Source organism: Mesitornis unicolor, unplaced genomic scaffold (genome assembly GCF_000695765.1).
Source record: "Mesitornis unicolor isolate BGI_N332 unplaced genomic scaffold, ASM69576v1 scaffold8703, whole genome shotgun sequence".
Lineage (NCBI taxonomy): Eukaryota > Metazoa > Chordata > Aves > Mesitornithiformes > Mesitornithidae > Mesitornis > Mesitornis unicolor.
In genome coordinates, this window is record NW_010173988.1 from 39,609 (window position 1) to 60,848 (window position 21,240).

At 42.0% G+C, this 21,240-nt stretch overlaps 1 protein-coding gene across 1 annotated transcript in view; it reads right to left on the bottom strand.

Annotated features, from left to right (window-relative positions):
* LAPTM4B (lysosomal protein transmembrane 4 beta) overlaps positions 1–21,240 on the bottom strand; it is a 59,172-nt gene that overhangs the window by 25,849 nt on the left and 12,083 nt on the right. Inside the window, exons 2-5 of the mRNA XM_010180896.1 lie at positions 17,754–17,865; positions 10,712–10,785; positions 9,927–10,063; positions 2,133–2,223 (exon numbers count right to left, since the gene is read on the bottom strand). Coding sequence (XP_010179198.1) covers positions 2,133–2,223; positions 9,927–10,063; positions 10,712–10,785; positions 17,754–17,865 — 414 coding nt within the window. The remainder of the gene's footprint in view (positions 1–2,132; positions 2,224–9,926; positions 10,064–10,711; positions 10,786–17,753; positions 17,866–21,240) is intronic.

The following is a 21,240-nucleotide window of genomic DNA, read 5'->3' on the forward strand; positions in this document are numbered from 1 at the left end:
AGACCCACATGGGATAAAAACGAGCTAATGCTTGCATCTGAGAAATTTAAAGAGCGTGTCCCTCAGGTCACCTGACAGATCTATGTATTTATTACATTCACACATATTTCTTAAAAGTACAAAGAAAATCAACTATATAGCTGTGAACATATAGAAGGTTAAATTGTATTTTTAAATCACAAAAGTGAATTATATTTCCAACAGCACTCTAAAATACCCTATTTGGTGGGGTTTTTAATTTTGAAGTAGCTTCAATAATTTAATCTATCTCTTTTGTCACAATAACTTTCCCTGTTCATGTTGTCAAATGTGTTGACTGGAAGCAGCATTGCTGGCGTCACTGTGGCTTTTTTTGCGACTTCTCTAATCTAATGCTTAATTGCTCCACAGAGAAAGAGCAAGAACTATTCTGAAATAAAACACAAGATGAGAAATACCAGAATGCAGCATTGCGCTGTGAGAAACCTGCAGAAGGGTACAAGAAGAGGGCAAATGTACCACTGTACTTTCCAAGAGGTCCAAGGCTCAGGGGACCAGTTGAGCCACAGGTGGTTGTTTTTCATACACTGATTTGTCTGATCTTATTCTGAGCTCCTTTTGGACTTCTGCCCCACGCAGCAGGTGCTGCACCACGACCCCGGGTGTGGTGGTTTCTCATGAGCCCTTTCCAGCTGCACTGGGTGATGCTGTATCTCCCCTTCATGTGGTACCTTCCACTTCCAGCCCTCTCACCCGCAAGGTTTGCATAACAGCAAATAAATCCTCACTCCTTGTGCCCTTTTGCTGACTAGTGTGACAGTCCTTTAGGTCCTCTCTCCCAGGAAGGATTGTTTGGATCTATTTACCTGGTCTACAACATCCTTTTTGAGATAGGGCACAAGAAGTGAATGCATGATTTCACAGGTGGTAAGAACCAAAACTAGCAAAGAAATCTTTAGATTTCTAGTTTTTCTATTCCTCTTTACTATTCTTAGCATTTGATTTACTTGTATGACCAGAACTGAGCAGTAAGCTAGTATTTTCACAGGCCTATTTGTTACAGTTACAAGATCCCTTTTTCAGGTGGTCACACTTAGTTCAGAGTCCAGCACAGTGTCTGTGAAACAAAATTGTGTTTCCTCTGTGCCCATCACTTAGAATTTATCACCACTGAGTTTCTCTGCAATTTCATTGCTCAGTCACTCAGTGTCACGAGATCTTTCTGTAAAGCTTCCATGGCTGATTGTTTCCCCTGTTTTGAATCACAGAATCACAGAATCTCAGGAGTTGGAAAGGACCTCGAAAGATCATCCAGTGCAACCCCCCTTCCAGAGAAGGATCACCTAAACTAGGTCACACAGGAACATGTCCAGGTTGGCCTTGAATGTGTCCAGAGAAGGAGACACCACAACCTCTCTGGGCAGCCTGTTCCAGTGCTCCGTAACCCTCACAGTAAAAAAGTTTTTTCTTATGTTCGCATGGAACCTCCTATGTTTCAGCTTGCACCCATTGCCCCTTGTCCTGTCACTGGACATCAGAGAGAAGAGCCTGGCTCCTTCCTCCTGACACTCGCCCTTTACAAATTTATAAACATTAATGAGGTCACCCCTCAGTCTCCTCAGTGCTCAGTGAATGACACTGCAAAAGCAGTTGTTGTTAGATTTCTACTCCTTTCCCAGATCTGTTATGAATGTACCAAACAGCATGGGTCTCACTGTTGTAAAGAGTGATACTTTATCCTTATTCTCTATTTCCTAGCTACAGTCTGTGAGATGATGTTTTATCTTGTCCCTACACATCTTACGGTGTTTTTTAAAGCCTTTCATGAGAGACTTTGTCAAACAACTTTTGAAAACCAAGAACACTGCATCAACAGGCTCCTCCTTGTCCACTGGATGACCTGCTCCTTCAAAGGATTTATGTGTCACGAGCTACACGTACAAGCATCACGCTTCTCCATTGTAGCCTATATGTTTATGTGTTTGTCTATGAGATTTTCTGTGGGGTTTTTTTCCATAATAGCTACTACTTTCCTGGTATTTTTTAGGCTGCCTGGTATGTAGCTCCCTACATCTCTTCTAAAGCCAGGCCTCCCAGCAAGTGACATTCCACCCATGACCAGAAGCAGACTTTATACACAGTAATGCACTTACCTTAAAAGCCAAAATGATACTTATGAAAAGAAGGATAATCACAACCAGACACGTAGGGTTCACAGACATGATCTCTTCCTTGTAGGGAAAGCTGCACAAGCAAAAATAAGGAAAAGACTTTATGTTAATATCACGAGTCATTTAAGAGTTGTTCAATTAGTGCATTCTATAATTAACAATTTACAAAACTTGCTACATGCTACTAAATGGGGAGCTTTTTGCACCAGGAACCAGTTTCAGTAAGTTTGTCTTGTTAGTGCTTCTGTCTGAGTGCATGCCCTGTGGAGGCATGGGTCCTACAGGAGAGCAATGTCATGATTTCAAATTTCAATGTGCTCCAGGTCCTTCTGTTATCTCATACATGAAATGGAGGTGACAAAATTAATCTTCTCACTTAGCATAGGCTCTAGTGATTTACCATTGTGAAACACTTTAGAAACACTGGCTGAAAACCCACCTCTAAAAATGTTTTACTATTTTTGCTATTGCTTAAAGAAAACACATCCTTTAAAATGAATGTTCCAAATTGTTCTGAAACTCTGCAAGGCACAGGTTCCTGTTTCAGTTAGAATAAACCGTTGTTCTCAGACAGAACAGTTCTCCACAAAAAATAGCGCCGCGGCAACAGTAGCTCATTATAACTGAATGTATTAGTTCCTTCCACACACAACCCCCTTTCTCCTTACAGGTCTAATTACTTAACCAGGCCAGCTCTGCATCCTTGTCAGGACAATTAACTAGACCGAGCTATAACTGTATTCTTGGTGATGATGGTGTAAATCCAGAGTAACCCCTTAATACTCCTTATACCAGTGCTCAGCCCAGTGCATCAGGAACTTCTATTTTTTTCGGACAGATGCTAGTGAGAATAGCTCTTTATTTAGCACTTCCATGAACTGTTCAGAGCGGTTAACATCAACAGCAGCTGTAACCGTTTGCAGATAGATAAACGTTACATAAGCACATTTTCTGCTTCTTGATAGCAATGTTTCTGTTTCTGTACTGAATTTCATGGCTGAAATTTTTATCACATTATCTTCTTTGTCGAGGTACAGATTTTGTAGGAAACTAGCTTGCTATAATTCAGCATTGCTGCTTTTTTTTTCACAGAAGGTTATTGCTAAATGTAGTGCATGTGGTCTTTCAGAGACCAAGAAAGCAAGAGTATATGCCAAGAAAAGATGCACTGAAAAATAAACACAAACCTTATATGCAGAAAATTTTAAGTATTTATGACACAACCAGCCTCCCCGCTTACAGGAGGGAGGCCATGCACATGGTTAGAAAGTCCAGTCAGTTAAGGACAGTTACAGTAAAACTGCCCCAAACCATTTTTTTTAGTATTGACGAACCATTAAAAAACTAGTCAAACTAATTTGTGATTTTAATAAAAAACTCATAGTGAGTCTTTGGTCCTCCTATACACTGGTTTTTGGGAACCAGCCACCAGTCAAAGACTGGATGACTGCATGCTGAGGTCTTGGCCATAACCTAATGGCCTGTTTTCGGATGTCAACTCGACTGGGGCAAGAGAAGAGCGGGAAAATTACCAAGGAAATTCTCACTACCTTGAAGAGCAGGAACATCTGCTGGAACCATGAGTCCTGGCTAAGTCTGGGAGCAGGAAATGCCAGAGTGGTGCCCGGCCCTCCCTTACATCAGCAGTGTTTCAGGTGAAAGGACAATAATTCAGCACCAACAGCAACAAGCCAGGACAATATGTGAGGAGCAAATGCTGTGGTTTGTCCCATTCAGGCTCAGCTTTCTGGGTCTCTGTCCTGAAAAGATGTGAGGTGCAAGCAAGCCCTAGCGAGAAGGTGGGTGCTGCACCCATGTGGTGGCCACCTCTACTCACAGGCACCTGGGACATCTTGGTGTTGGGCATGAAAACCAAAGCCGGCCCCTCCTGAAGCTTCCTGGCTTGCTGTGCAGGAGAAAGCTTTCAGGGCTGTGATGAATGGTCCAGAGGCACTGGGTCAGCATGGAAGAAACTCCAGTTGTTTGCTAACTGGGCTGGTGGCACCTGCTGACCAGAAGACATTTAATGCTGACTTGCCCAGGCTGGCCTACAACCAATCTGATCTTGACTCACAACTACTAAACCCTTCAGTGCCGTAGGAAAAGCAGTTTATAAAACCTGCAGCTTTTGTCAAAGAAGCAGGAAAGATGATGAGAAGCATCTTGGATGGCTCCAGGCTTGCCCCATGCAGGCACCATCATGAATCTGGTGCCATCATGTGGCCCTTGGGGTCCACCCAGGGCAGCAGCTGCTCCTAAAATCTCATTCACTCCCATGGAAAATGGGTATTAACAGTGGCTCAGATGAATCAAACACCTCGAATCACTGCCCTCCACTGACTGCAGTGATAAGCTTAAACATCAATGTGCGTGTACAAAGTGTGGAGAGAAATTCTCCTCCTGTGCTGGAGGCTTTCTCTCCCATGACGAGATCCGTAGCTGAAATCCTACTGCTGGGAAGGCCCCAGGCACCAGGCTCAGTGCTGCAGCTTCTGGGAAAAGCTCAGTGTCAAATGTTGTGCAAGGTTTGATGAAGCTGAGACTGAAATATGGCTGGGTGGGAAAAATCAAGCCTGGCACTGGAAATGCAAGAGTCATTTCGTGGCAGGACATGATGAAATTTTCTATACAAACAAGAGGTAGTTGTAGTGCTGTGACACTGGCATGCTAAAGCCATAATTAAAGTGTCATTTATAACCTTGTCACGGACAAGGAGCAGGCTGCATACATAATAATATACCTGGTAAATGTCCAATTTTTAAAAAATAAATTTCTACTTATACATAGCAAAGCTCTATTAGACACTTAAAAAGAATCTAAAACTTGCATGGAAAGTATATTTCTACTGCATTGACTGTACAAATGCACAAGAAGATTAAAAAGTCCAAGTCTGAAGCCTTTTCTCATTCCTGCAGCCTGCTCACATAACCTTTCATGTTTTCCTTCACCTGCGAAAAGAAATCCACTTTAAAAGATTATGTGGATTCCCATTCAACAGTTACAATCCTCTGAGTATCAAAATCTTACAAAACGGAAAGAAAACAGTAGAATGTCTGTAGAATTTTTAAAGCTCTGCTATGAAGTTAGTAGTACTTCTTCCTTGGAATTTTAAACTAGCATTAAAAGTGCCAGAAAGAATATTCCTTTTTAAGCTTTAGTTTATAAGAATAATTTCTTTAGGTTTAATCTCTTTTATGTTCTCTAGACATTTCCCCTAGGATTTAAAAGCAATGACTGATACCACCTGAATTGTTAGACAGCAGCATTGCAGGTAGTTCCATAGTAAAGCTATTTAATATACTTCGAAATTGTCTTTAGATGAATTGTAACAGTCCCGTACTTCAATAAAAAACAAGCTTGCAGACTAGCCTGTTCTGCAGTTCTGCTTCAATTTATTTTATATACTGTTATCAGATGACAGAAGATGAAGTGTTTAATTTGAAGGTTTTAGAAAGCCCATATATCAAAGATTTAGTGGGGCTAAAGAAAAGAAATGTGCTTTAGGTCAAACTGCTTTAGATCACTACTGCTCCAAGAACCAAAATAATGTTTATTATACACATGCTGGATTTGCTGTATGTGAAGGCTTATATTTTTCTAGTGACAGTGGTAATGACCAAGATGTCCAACATAACTTAGAAAGTTTTATCACATGTGATCACCATACAACATCTCAAAAGCTAGATTTGTAACATCTACTTATTTTACGTGGCCCTTCATGCTGAGATGCTCTTGCAATTTATGGGAATTAAGTGGCACATCTGTTTGCAACTGAATATTAAAAGGCAACAAAAAAGTTTCCACAGACATTTGTGACTCCAAAAGCAGCAGCCAGTATGGGCTGGCATTACTCAACAGCCTGTGAACACAATGTTCTGTATTTTATAGTTGCAACATATTCAGCTAGGGCTCTGCCTACTCTGTTGATAGGTGCTCATTTATCATACTACTAAAAGCACATGGAGGGTTTCAAAGTAGCTTGCAGTTCACCACTGATAGACTGAAATCTGGCAGATGTGCACCGAGGTGAATAGATGAAATAATTTCAGACACTTGTGTAAGGAAGTAGAAATGGTTAAAAACATGGGGTTTTCATCTTAGAGCAATAAAAAAAAGTTCTTCTGAGACTGCCAAATATATTCCATTACCTAATGCACACCTTCTTACAGATGTTCAATAATGGTTTTGAAGAAGGATTGGGATTTTTCATTTCCCTTACGGAGCTGCGCTCCCTAAAATATTCCTCAAATTCAAAGCAGTTTTAGAGGAACAAAAACTGTAAGAATGCCAGGAAGACTGTGAGAATGCCTTGCTTTCATCTGACCTTGGCAGACCTCTGCAAAGAGGGTGAAGGCAAAATGAACTCTAGGGCTTATTTATATATTGTCAGGAAGGATCACACCCAACTGGAATGACTCAGGTCTCACCTACAGGGACAAGAGTATTAACTGTGGTCTTGTTCTAAATGCAGTGCTTGAGATGACAGACCTACCTACCATGAGCATTATTAAAAGGCAAGGAGACAAGCCCATGGGTACAAGCCTGTTCAACAATATTTAGGTGCTAGCACTGCGTCGATGACATTATTGCTAAAAATTTGAAAAGCCTGGTTTCAGTTTCATCTCATTGTGTGCCTGGGTATCTACTACCAGTGGATGTGAGCTTCACCTTGCCTTTTGCTTTTGCCCACCCAGAGAGATTGTATTTGCTCTGAACCAAACGTGACATCCTCTTGCCAACTGGTGTGGTCCTTCCAGGTCAGAGTCTGAGGGGTTCCCACAGAGCCACCTGTGCTTGGGATCACAACTAAGACACAGGAGGCATAAACAACTTCGAAGCCGATGCAGAACAGCTTCAAAACAGCTTCAAAACTTCATTGAACAGGGGATGTTAGCTGTACAAAATTCACTACAGCTCTTGGTCATTTTGCCAATCACTAATCTCCACTGTGAATGATAAAACAGAAATAACTCCTTACTTCTAAATGAACTTAACTTGGACTAGCCTTTAGCTACTCATTATCATTATATCTCTTGTCTAATTTAAACAGCCTTCTAATACCTCATTATTCTGCATATGAAAATTCTAATGGCATCACCTCTTGGTCTCCTTTCTTGGTAAATGAAGCAGGAAAAGCTGATTGTCTCTCATAGAACTACAATGTACACAGCTTTTGTAGTTTTCAGAGGAACTTCTGTGCATGTTTTCTGACCTTTTAGCATTGTTCTTTACACCCAGAAGCAAACAGATGAAACCTACGTCACCAACTAGGAAGGGAATTCTCTCCATTACTATTCAATGTTTTTTTCTGTCCACAAATCCCATGAGCAGTTTTTGGGAAAAGCAAAAAAAAACTGGGGACTCTTGTTTCGGCACTTACTTCCATAGACCGCTTACAGGGTCACTGCATCCCAGGTACAGTTGCCATACTGTATGCTCATTTATATTCCTATTTTTTTTACATTTTTTTGCATTTAGCAATGTAACACACATTAATGACTTAGCTCAGGTTCTCAGTCAGTCTATCTCACTCTGATTAATGGCTCTGTCCTTAGCGTTATTTACTACTTCATTAATCTCTGTGTCAGTGAGAGGTTTTATTAGAAATGATTTTACTGGGGAAAGGCACAAGTCCTGACTCTGGGAACTGCAGAGATGGGCAATGCAGGGATAGGGTCTTTCAGAGGATTAGCACAGAACAGCTAGATTAGGATCCTGCTTGCAAACTCCTGCTAGAGGACTCGACCCCTCTAGATAGTAAGCCTGGGAAAGCTCTCTCAAGGCTGACATTAGACTTTGTAAACAGCCTCTTGGGTACCAAGGTTATTAAGGGAAGTCAGGAAGAGCACGAGACCTAGTGCTGACTCCTGGAGACCTTCCTCTACCCAAAATAGAAACCCATTGGCAGATGGTCGGCTTGACCACGACCCTTTGCAGTATGCCAGCTAACCTCTGCTAATCCATTTGATACATCCTTTATTGATCCAGGGCTTTAATGTTCACTGAGAATTGTGCTGCGAAGTCACACGTCTTACAAAAGTCTATTATGCCCCTGCCTCTCTTTATTGATGAAGCCAGTAATCTTGTCAGTGAAAGAAAATGAGTTTGCCTGCAGGACTGATTTTGAAACCATGCTGGTGGTCATTAATCATATTCTTCTCTTCTAATCCTTTATCAATTGACTCTCATCACAGCACTTCTGTTACTATTCTGCTTGGTTGCAGTGTCAGGCTAATCAGCCTATAATTATCCTGGAAATCCCCCCTTGCCCTTTCGTGCACTGACAGTTTAGCACTCCTGAGGTCTTGCGGCTTTTCGTTACCAATCCGGAAAATGATTTACAACAGCAAGACAGAGATGTGTGCAACCAGAGGTTTTAATGCCACAGAGCAGTAAAGTGGCTCACAAAGTGCTCTGCTGCACTGTTTCCAATACCTCCAAGTCCTGATTCTTGTATTTCTGCTGTGGAAATTGTTTTTTTTTATCTGCAGGAACATCAGTGATGTTTTAGCAGACATTCTGAGAGGATCAGCTGCTCTTTGCCCTCCTGGTGAGCTGGCTCCAGATATGGCACCAGGTTTTCAGCAGAAGAACAGGGGCTTTTTGGTGTGCAGCTCCCAGCCTGCTCCCATCCCTTCATGTTCTTGTACAGTGACCAAGACAGAGTAAAACCTGGTTACGACCCTAGGAAGGGCAGGGGGAGTTCCTGCAGCCACACAGACGCTTGTGGAGCTGCAGAAGCAGGGCTGGCACTGCTGCAGATGTGAGAGACTGCAGGTGAAGGATGGGCAGGAGGGCTCCAGCCAGAGTATGGGTGTTATTTGCTCTTTTCTACTCGTATCTCTGAGAACCTCTTGAATTATTCCTCTACTTCTCTTCCAACGCAGCATCAGCTGTGCATGCAGGTGGGTGTTAAATAAGGAGAAAGATAACAGGCCCCTGATGCCTCCCAGCTCCCACTGGCTTGACACATTGCCTCTTCCCGCAGATTTGTGTGGCTACTTATCTGCCTGCTGATTCCCATTACCCGTTATTTATACTGCCCTTGCTAGTTTTCCACCCACATAAAAAAGTTCACAGCAGAGCTAATCTGTATTCAGGCAGATTTCAGAGACAGAAGCAGCAGTAGCTTCGGCAGAGCTCTTCAGCTCCACCTGAACCTTGTGGGACACAGCCAAGGTCCTGTGGTGAGACAGAGACTGCTGGGCTCTTCTCTTTGCTGTAGGTGGTTGCAGTCGTATCCTGTAAGCTTGCACAGCACTGGCTATGGATGTTTGGCCAAAGTAGACCATGGCAAGAAGGCAGCCTCTAGTTGTCCCTAAGACAGAACCCGATAACATTTTCTAGCAAAAACAAACCTATATTGAATCAAAACTCCTGCTTAATGAAATCTGTGTTAAAGCCACCAAATAAATTAAAATGAGCAACAAAACATCCTTGAAATAGCACCAGAAATAAGCCATTAGATATGAACACAATAACTCTGAGTCCAAAAACAATTACTTATTATCTATGTCTTGCAATATGAATCTCATTGTAAATGAAGTGGTGCTGAGAGCTTCCACAACATGGCAAAACTCCAGAGCTCTGCACAAATAATGCAATAAGTCAGTAATGTAACCCTGTGAGGATGTTGAATGCAGACTAGCAAGGACAGAGAGGACTTTTCAAGGCCTGCATAGGAAGTCAACAGGAAACAGTTGGCTAGAAATACAGGACAAAGTGTGCACCCTGCACGGTTTTTTTCCCCCTAAAAGCCCCCAAAGGCTTGTGAACATCAAGTGACTTACCAGCTGGCGGAGGTAGTCCTGAATTGTGCTGGGGTAGACGAGTACGCTGATGGCAACCAACGTGTTGAGAGCAAAGTCAAATATCTGGTAACAGAAGAAAGGGATGATCCAAGCCGCATGTTGCTAAAAAGGAAATAAATTAAAAACTCATCAGCCACAAGTTAAAACAAAAGGATATATATCTTTCTGCACTAAAATCTAAGGAACTATTGACACAATGAATTGCATTACATTTCATGAAGCCACAAGAGAAAAGAACTTGTTAAATCAGCCTAAAGAAATATGACATTCAGCCAAAAGGGTTGGCCAAGACAGCTTGCCTGCTGAAACGCAGTAATATGTGCAGTGTAAGTAAATCCCATGACTTGTTATACTGGGACATTTAGAAACCACATGACACACTTTTTCTCCCTAATTAATAGGGTTAATATTGGGAAAAAATACAGACTTGGGAGGTCAATGGGAAAAAAATACCCATAATTTTGGTAGGAACAGGATTTAGTTCTCTGAATTCAGCGTCTTCTCAGAGCTTATTCACATTTGAAACTGCAGACAGTCAACATAACTGGGCAGTCTTCCTGCCTGCAGCAAGGGCCCTAAGACACCACTGATCTAAGTAATCAGTTCTGCTACCTCTGTGACTTTTTTTTTCTCTCTGTTTTCAGCTAAACAACTAAACAAGAAATTGTTAGAAAGAAATTTTCTAAATTTTGTTCCTAGGAAGTTGTATAGATCACTTGATTCGTGTCTTCACTGAAGATAATGAATTACCTTGTAAGCGCCATATGTAGCCATTGCACAGATCAGAATCATGAGGAGAGAAATTGCTGTGGCAATGCACATATCTGGAAGAGAAACACATCAAAATGATTGCAGATAAATTCAGAGCTTGGTTCACTTCTTTTGGATGGTAAATCAGGTGGAGGTGGGGACAGGTGCATCATTCAGCCATTGCTGGAGGAAATCTCTGGCTCTTGTGGGAAACTTCCTAAATATGAGAAGCACTGGCAGTGATTCCACTGTGCAAGTCTCTACAGCCTCTGTGAAGCTGCAGAGATGCTGTGACTGATTTAATTTTTCTGAAGTATCTTCAAAAATCAGGAGTAGACTTGACTAGAAGACTATTTTGCTGGTGATGATGACATCTGTAGTCAGAAAGTGTCCACTTTTCTGCCCTACAGATATTTTGCACTGATAGCTGCTGTGTACTATTGCTCACATATCTCTAAAAACTTTGGAAAAGCAGAAATTAATTTTTAGAACCAAACTGGCACATAGAGGCATCTTAGAGCAGAAATCACATCTTGAAAATTTTCATTTCAACCAAGAATATTACAGAGATATACAGTTTATTAATGAAGATGTATAACTGTAAGGAAAGGTGAAGTAGTAAAGGAAGCAAAATACTCTTTAAGGTTTTGATTGAAGTAATTACAGGACTCTTATCTTATTCTCCTGCAGCTGCTTAGCTTTCAATTAACTTTTCATTAGAAAAAGAAGGAGATCCTGGGGGAAAAAAATTACATATGTTTGGTCTTTTCCTGTACACTTCCTGTGACATCATTACAGGCTGTAGTCAGGATCCCAGTAGTGTATTTCTGACCTTATTTCTGACCGGACCTTACAGTGACTTTGGGAGTGCAACTACACATTGCAAGAACTTTTCTGAGTCTAAGCCAGTGCACAAAGAGGAAAGAACACGTGAGATGTATAGGACATGACTATATAGAGAACCCAGCTCTGTGGGTATCTGTGAGATACCTGCTGTTCACATTGATGAGACATTTGGTGGACTTGAGACACACAAATACATGATGGTGTTCAGGCTGTTCACTGCCCAACTTTGGAAGCACTCTAAGTATGAAGATGCCTCCATTTGATCACAGCATTGCCACAACTTCTAACTCCAGCACATGATGAGGAGCATCCCACAGCAAAGGACGGTCCCTCCATGTCCCTGGCTGCATCAAAATGAGGTTCTGGGTAGCTGCCCTGAAGCCTGCATAAACATCCCTGAAAGGTCCTGATGTGGACAGGTCTCACCTCCTGCCACCAGGCAGAAGTACAGGTTCACCGAGTGACGGCTGAAGAGAAAGGACACACGCTAAGTCTTGTGCGTCATTTTTTCCAGCCTACCAGTACAATCATCCGTGTAGAAGACAAAGGACCCAGTCCTCGATCCCCCTCCACCTGAGGGAACACAAGTCTTGCACTAGTGCAGAGCTGCTGGCACTAATCCAGGTTTCTGCTGGCCCATGATGCAGAGAGGAAACTGAGACTTGTAAAGCTGGCAGGAAAACGAACAAGAAGAGACTGTTGCTGGCTGGTGAGGGGATCTCCAGAGGATGCTTCTGTATGTTGGACTACAGGCTCCTTGAGTTTCAGGCCTATCAACAGCAGGATTAAGGAATTAGGAACCCAGGTCTTCCCTCTTCTAGAATGCTGCCTGTATCCTGCGTTTCAGGACTCTTGCTCTCTTGCTTTTGCCCCAAGATTTTGTCCTTGTGATTGCATAAGGACTCAAACGCAACAGAAGCAGCCCTATTGCAAGCTACTTCCTAACTCAATGGATGAGGTCCCTTTCCTGGGAACTTGGAGGAGCACATTGAAACCGCTGTAGTCTGATGAGAGCCTGGAGTTCAGATTTCCTTGCTCACAGTACAAATGTTTGAATCTTTCTCTGACTGACAAAACAAGCAGGTCTAACCTACAAGAGGCACCAGCACTCAGTGCTGAGGTTAGCTACACCACTGCACTCGCTGTTTACTACTCAGTGGTTTTAGACAGCTTGGCTTGTGGGTGCTTGGAAATGTCATCAGGAGGAAGCTGGGCTCCCTGCTTATAATTCAGGGGAGGATGACATCTCAGTGTATCCCAAAATGCTCATCAGAGGAACCTCCTCCCTCTCTTTGATGGTGCAGAGAATCCAGCCAGCCAGTGCAGGCATCTGAGCTGCACTGCCATCACCAGCCTCCAGTTTTTGAGGAGATGTGAGGCTGTGCTGTGCCTGTTAGAGGTGATTTGAGGAAGAAGATCACCTCAAGAGGAAGAAGCACCCACAAAACAAACCCATGCTGATACAAGGTACTACAGCCTCTTCAGATACTCTCATTTCTGTGGTCATTTACTCTGGCTGCCCACATACACCCTGGGAAATCCAAACGATTTTGAGTAGACCAGGTACAGCTGAGGTAAAGAAAGAAAAGTTGAAATAACTGCTTGTAGCCACTAACCTCAATCAAACCTCTTGAAAAAGAGGCTCTAGGATCAATATTTTCATTTTAACCATCAGTTTGAAGGCACTGCTCACATATTTATTCTGTCCATTCTACATTCCAGTCACCTACTCGCTGTATCTAAGTGGAAGCTGCTGTCATTGTCATTTGCAGCAGATGCAGCAGTCACAGGCCTCACTCTGCTCGTGACCACAGCAGCACTGGTTCAGAGCCAGTCAATAAACTTGACATTGAAGCTCTGGTCTGACACATTCGTGTTCCCTGTCTCCGATGTCTCTCTTGCTGTGCTCTGCTGTGCCAAGTCCTAGTTGGCTCAAGCTTGTTCTTTCTCATTTAAGGCTTCATTGCATTTTTTGAGCTGTGTCGGCTTCAATTAATGAGAATGAAACTAGACGTGTAGCACACTAAATGAGAAGCTGACGGTGGAGTGTGATTTTTTTTCCAGCCATGCTGTACTTTCTGTGGCATTCATGGCTGGAAGGGCTGTACTTGGACCGCTGCAGTGGTTATACAGCATATTGTCCTAGACAGCTTTTTGAGTTTTCAGCTTGATTTTAATGAAAACAGTTGGGGATTCTTCCTTTTACACCTTGCACTGAGATCCTACCCTCTTGCCACACTGGGGAGAAGATGCTGCTGGGGCTGGGCAGAGCTCCTGCCATGGTGCGCTTGTGTGCATGGCAAGGGCTGCAGCTGGAGCTCCATTGAACACATCTCACAAGCACTGCCTTGCCTTTCCCTCTCCTCTCACAGGGGAGACTGGTGGTGGGTGCTGCGGGGATAGGGAGGAGCAGCCATCAGGGCCAGTTCCTGAGCCAAGACCCGTGTGATGTGACAGACACCTCAAATCCTCCAGCTCATCACCTGCCCCAGCCCTGGAATTAATCACTAGGTCCAACAGCAGGGGCCAGAAAGCTGCTGATCAGCAGCCTGCAATCCCCAGGCAGCTCTGCCCACCCTCCTAACCTTATTTATCCAGGAGCCCAGCCTCCTTGCTGCCAGCTGAGGATTACTGCCTCGCTCTCTCCTCCAAGCTCCTTGTGCAGGCTTGGTGCTGCTGCTGCCAGCCACTGTGCAGCTTCCTGGGTCACAACCTGCGTGGCAGTGACATCATCTCTCCAGCAAAAGATGGAGATCAAATGAGAAAGAAAGAGCTTTCTGCACCTTTGGAGCCCAGCTCATTTACTCCAGAGGGCAAGGCTAGTGGGGGAGATGCAGCTCTGGATAGGATATGCTGGGGCAGGGATCTAGATTTTTCCCCTCCCAGTGACACGGGGCTCATGCTACACAGGTGGTGCTGATGGATTGGGGCAGGAGGTTATGTACTCTATCCTTCACGTTCCACAAAAGTCCAAGCCTGCTATTTGTAGGTTTTCTTATAAAAATATTTCTATTTGAATTAGTCTTTTGATGCCCCAGATGCATGTCACATTCTGCAGAGAGACAGTCTCATTACCCTGCCCTGCCCTGCCCTGAGACCTCTGCTTGTCTTCTCTGCCTGTCCCAGGGTACGGACACAGATGCATTTTGGCCTGAGTTGCTGACACAGGTGTCAAAGATCCCATCAGTTTCTATAGGGCATACACAGGATCTCAGTCCTAGTTGTCATACAGCTTATGAAGTATCACACACACTTGTGACACTGTGAGGGCTGTAAATAAAACCAAGTAACCCTAGTAAAGTAGGGTAGCCCAAGTAACTGCTAGTTTGGGCTGCTGACATGTCTGGATCATGGTCTGTGTATCTGCAGAAGCTGAGCAGGAGGCTCAGGTGAAACCCTCTGGGAAGCCAAAATGATTTATAGGGCTTTTCCATCTCCTGCTCAGAGAATATTAGTCTTTCTACAGCAGCAGTATTACACTGGGCAGCTCACACATTTCTAATTTTTCCTAGCCCAGCTTCTAGTTCATAAACTCCCTCAGGCCCTAAGGAAATAATAAAAAGAAAGATGAGACTAAATGGGCTCAGCTGAATGTCCAGCACAGGAGGAAGCCCAGCATTTTCCCCATCTCCCACATGCATGTCTTGGAGAGCCAGCCAAACCACACACACTGGTGTCTTCCAGTACCTCCATCTGCCGCATGACAAGGCTCGGCAGACATTTCCCCCCTTGTTTCCTTTTCTAGAACAGCAGTGAAAAAGCTATAACCTACAGCTTTTTCTAAGTGCTCAGGTAAATCCTTTCTCTGCTTAATCAAACAGGCATTTTGTAGCCTCTGGTGATGCCCTGGGAACCATGCTAAATCCTGACATTAAGGCTGAGCAGCATTTGCAGAAGAACTGGTGCTGTACTGGCATTTTCAAGCAGTTTGCACTAGACTGGCTCTGGCTCTGCTCATGGCAGGAATTTTTTCCACTGCTGGAACAGAAAATTGAAAATTCTCCATAAACCAGGCCTGAACTCAGCCAGAAATAAATATGAATGGAAATATTAGGGGAATCTTGGTTTCTTGGAAGTCAAGGGAAATCTGCTGTTATCTTCAAGTTAGCCATAATTCCACTACTGTGACTCAGCTGATAAGTTGATTTCCAGCTGACAAATTGATTTCCACTTGATATTTTCAGATCTTTGATGAGGGAGCCTCTTTGAGGAGAGAGGGAAAGGGAGTGATAATTTTACATACAAACTCTGCATTTTTTTGTTAGTTTGCTATTGATAGGAGCATCAAATGTAGTAGTGAGAATAATAGCTACTAATACTTCTATCACTGTTATTTGTCAACACAAGTACATATAAATAACAAACTTGGGACCTTCATTAGCATAAAAATTGATGCATATTCTTGTATTTCATACACATAGTTTCACATCTAAGAATTTCAGCACAGGCAGCTAACCTGGGAAACTTTTCCTCAAAAAAGACAAATAAAAGTAGGATCAGAGAAGAGCATGTGGAAATTTGACTGATGTTTTACCTCATAAGAAAACATTTCCTGAGATTTGAACAAATATAGTCATACTTAAAGAAAAAAAGAAAAAAAATTATCTCCTTCCAGCTATTTCCAGTAACTATAAAAGCCAGTAGCTTGATTCAGCTGCCTTTACTCAGTAAGGTATTAAACCAGAGGGAGTCAAAGAATAAAAGGAGACATTAATTCAAATGTTCATCTGTAATTTAACTGCCTGTGCAATGTTCCCTTTACTGAATGGAAATGAGGTCGCTTGGCCCACAAGCCATCCTTTTACAGTCTTGCAGGGTTCACTTCAGAAGCCTCAATAAAAAATATAGAAAATACATTTTTCAAGTGTAGATGGAAATCCCCAATGTACTTGATGTGACAGCTATTGCATTACAAAACAGAATTACTATTTTAAAGCCTTGGGCACTGGCAGGCCTCTGATGTCAGCTATATAAAACCACACTGACAGACAATGACTATTACCAAGGTTAATCTCTGAGAATTAGGATAAGGCAGTCAGTTTTAATATGTCAGAATCAGCTAGGAGCCCATCTGTATCTACTATGGTCCTTACTTTCTTAAATCCAGTTACATAAAAAGATTTTTAGTCGGAAGTTGTAGGTGGTTTTTCAACGAAGACACAATAAAGTAGCAATTGCCCCTTACTATTAATTAAATGTAGACCTTCAAGGCATAACTGCACTAAAAATCTTGTGGAAGTAAGCATCTCTTAACTGATAGCCAGCAGCTCTGACACACCATAGGTGCAATTATTTTTCACATGTGTGAGGATATTCCTTTTCCTACTGATATTTTTTATTGACTTCAGTAGGAATGAGGAAAAGTTTTCTGCTGTGGATGGGTGTGATTCTCAACAGGAAGACATCAGTGTAATGAGTAGGAAACCTTGTTTCAGATGACTGAGAGAAACGTAATAGTCTTGTGAGCAGAAATGAAAGTAAACAGACATTTTAATCAAAATCAAATTGAGGGGAAACTTTTCTAGATGTGAATTAAACAACTAAAGCAAATTAAAAAACCAAACAATCTGAAACATTCATGGAAGAATGAAACACTTGCAAAGGACAGGAGGTTTTTGCAGGAGACATAAATGGCCTGGTTCTCCCTTCACAGGCAGCAGCCTTGTGTTATCGGTAATATGCCTATGACTATACAGTTACTATTTATACTTGCAAGTATAAAGTATATGTTTGTGCAAGTCATGCCATGTACACATGGCGGGTGTGTAAATATGTACAACATGAATGAACACATTCAGCCAGTTACATAAATAGCAGAATGGGTTCTTATGCATATGCAGGCACTACAGGACATGGTGCTGGGAGATGCAGAGACTCTGTGTCTCCCTGTGCCTTGCAAGAACCCCCTGGGGCTTTCAGCATCATGCTCAGGTATAACATCTCCATGTCAAGGGGTGGCTCTGCCACTGCCAAGCCAGGACACAGCAGAGCAGAGGGATTACTAATAGGTAACAGATAAGGTTACTAATAGGTTACTAGTTTGAACTGTGCCATGAATACACCTTTCACAATAAAAATTCTTCTGTAAGATACTAAGGTGAAGCAATAATGAAAGGCCTGTAATTACTGAAACAATGGGACAGTTACATAAATGCTGAAGCAATGACTGTTGGTTGTGTAAACAGTGTGTACTTACTGGCATCATCCATAAATTCAAATTCACCCCCTAATTCAGCACTGGTTAGGTGGTACTGGTCAGGATCAGTCAGGGCGCTCAGCAGAATCAGCAATACCACCGAATTGATAATCTACAGAGAGGAAAAAGGGAAAAGGGTCAGGTTGTGAAGGTAATCTGTGAAAAACCTCGGGGCAGGATACACCCACCACAGTCTGTGCCAACTATCGCAGAGGCTGTTTTCCAACGGTAGAAATGTAGTTTTTAGCTAGCAGTACAATTAGTATCTCTGGGTTTGTGTCAATAGGACCTATGTCTTTCCCAAGTGGTGGCAGGAAAATGAAACGTGGGTCACCTCTTTATGTCCCCACACCATCAGACAAGTTCCCATTTCTCTTTCAGATTATAAAACACATTAGCACATCCACCTCAGTTTGTTCTGTTGCAAAATTTAAAATCAATTAAAACCAATCATTTTGGGATTATTACAAGTAAGTGTTGTAGTAAAAGATTATTAGCACGGCAGAGCTGAACTCTGGGACAGGCCCTTTGAAATTACTAGATGATCAAAGGGGTGCTGAGTTACTGGAAGAAGCCGATTTTTAAAAGAGGGTGTGAGTGATGAGCTATTCACATGAGCTGCTAAATCAGGGGGCCTTGAGGGGATGGGAGTAGGTAGCAATGTGAGCCCAATGTCTGATGCACGTGTTCCTGTGTCATATGGCACAGAGAGACATTCACATACGCTAAGGCTTTGGCTAGGAAACGCAGTAAGTGACTTAAGCGCAAGAATATAGTCGAGTGATGCAGCAGAAGCGGATTGTCAAGTATCAGCTATCAGAGGAAAGCAGAGGTAGCCAAGATCTGTATTTTAAAACAAATCTGAACAGAATGCTCATATTACTTTGAAGTGAAGAGGGCTAATTGCAGAAAAGAAGATTGCTCAGCATGAAATAATGCAGCCTGGCTAAAAGATTATTCTGCAGAACTAGGAAGATAACTGATGAATAGGAAAATGGAGAAAAGAAAGCTGATAACAGCATTTGCTGGGAAAGATGGATTTTTATTGCTTTGAGTCTTACTTCGAAGTCATCCTAATCTGATCACAGGTTACTAACAGCAACAAAAAGGTGTAGGAACACATGCTATTATAGGACATGAACAGATAATTTCTTTGTAAGATAAATGCTTTTTGATAGGCAAATTTCATCAAGTTTTGCTGATACCATATCTTCTAGCAATGATCTTTGAAAAACTGTTGAGAATAGATTGAGTCCACAGGGCAGGGGCAAGAGCAAACACAGTTTATTTCTTTACAAAGCAGTAAGGCCATATAAGGAATTTCTAGCTAGACTGTGAGATTCAAGAAGAAAATAAACCCAAGAACAGATAATCAATCATTCTCCCCATTAGCACTTCAAATCTATATGGTCGTAATTAACAGTCACCATGGGCTTGTCAAGGACAAACCATAATTAATTAATCTCATTTTCCTTCTCTGACAGGTTGAGGCCTTGTGGTCAGGGAAAAAGCAGTAGATATCATCTCTTTGCATCTTAGCAAGCCTTCTGACATGATTAAGTTCTCATAAATGAGCTAGAAAAACCTGGTTTGGTTGAAAGTGCAGGAAGATGAGTGCACTAATAGCTGGGTAGTTGTAATGAAAGAATAGTTGTCAAGGATTTACAGACAGTGTGGAAGATATATTGATTAGGGTTTTCCAATATCACTGAAAGACTTGATATTTCGAATCACTTGTGACTTGTATCTTTCTTTGATTCAATAGCAAGCTGTAAGCACTTGAGGAGATAGAAGAGTTAAAAGATTTTTACCAACTATGGCAAAATTCAGACAATAGAGCACAACTCAGTATCAATGAGCATACAGCATCACACTTGTGACAAACTGCATAATAACAAGGGGAGAAAAAACTGATTAGGTAAATTCATCGAAAGCAGTCTGGGTGTGACAGTGAACAAAGTGAATGTGATTCAGTTGCATCCCATGAGCTCATCTTTGTGGCTGCACGATGGTAGGCAGGACTGCAGAAATTGGGGTATTGGATGCACAAAGCATCCTTCCACTTGCCCTCCACAGCGCCTCTGCAGAAAGGTCCAGTTCAAAGTCCCTCTAAAATGTACCAAGAAAAACCCTGGGGAGGATCCTGCAACAGAACAGAGGGTGATCAGACATCTGGAAAGCGTGGCTCACAGGGAAAAAAAATGATTGCTTAGTAAGGAGAGGGTGGAGGGGATGTTCTCAGACTTTTGTATGTAGAAAAGCGAGGAAAAGGAGGAGGCAATAGACTTTTCTCCAGATCCACTGAGATATAAGTAACAGATGTAAATTGCAGCAAAAGGAAATTTAGGTTAGGCAGCTTGCTAACAATAAGAATAATCAGACAGCAGAAGAGATTGTCTGGAGGGGGTTAAAGATTTTCATTATTTCATTTTTTTTCATAGAACAGTTAAATAGCTTTGTGTTGGGAATGCTGTAGCCATAGATGGTCTTGTCTTGGCTTTGAAGACAGATCAGAGGAATGTTAAGATTTAAAGCCGTATTCTAGAAATCTTCTTAATTTTTAACATTATGTATAACTTTATATTGGAATCCAGTTCTTGCTTTATACTCTTCCCGTAATATATATATGTTACTTAAGAAGAGTACTCGAAATAACCAAGCAATCAGAAGCTATAAATGTATACAGTGTTGCTATTTTAAAGGCATACAAGTTTAATCTTTTGTACAGATATAGACAAGAAGATTCACAAAGTACTGACCTAGGCACACTATTTTCTCCATATGGATACGTCCAGACTCATTATGTGTTTGTCAGCATTGCCTTTAAGTATCCATGTAAGACAAAAATTGTGTTTGCCTGATCTGAAGCCTGCTGTGGTCAGTAGGAATCTCTCTAATGCTTTTTAGTGCATCACTTTCCTGTTCTGGGAGGTTGTCCTCTTGAGATCCTCATAATGATCTCTGTGCACCTTCCAACAGTGCTGTCTGCAGTGAAATACACCAGGTGTTTATTTGCTCACCCTCTTTCTCTGAGAAGAAATGTGTGCACAGTTGGGTGCATTGTATTTGCTAGGGTTTCCCTTTTGTTTTGAAAGTGATGTAACTGTTGAATTTTGAAAAATGCTTTAATGCATAAATTTAATGTGCCTCAAAACTTACTGATGTAGCATCTTCCAAGGACACATAACGAAGGACAAGAGCATAAAGTTGATATATGCAGTTAGTAGAGGGTTGAAATCTCTGTTCTAGGAAAAGCAAAGGAATTTTTTCTGCTCTGTCAATAGAGTCAAAATTTATTTCAAAACATTTTGCATTCCTTCACCAACAAATAATGTAATAACTAACTAACAATGCTTAGAAAGCATTTTCATTATGCAAAGTTTCAGCAAGTAACTAACCTCTATACCTTCCCAATGAGACAGGTCATCCTCCTTTTATGGATGGAGAAACAGAAACATGTTCATGAACACGCAGAAGGGTGGTGTTC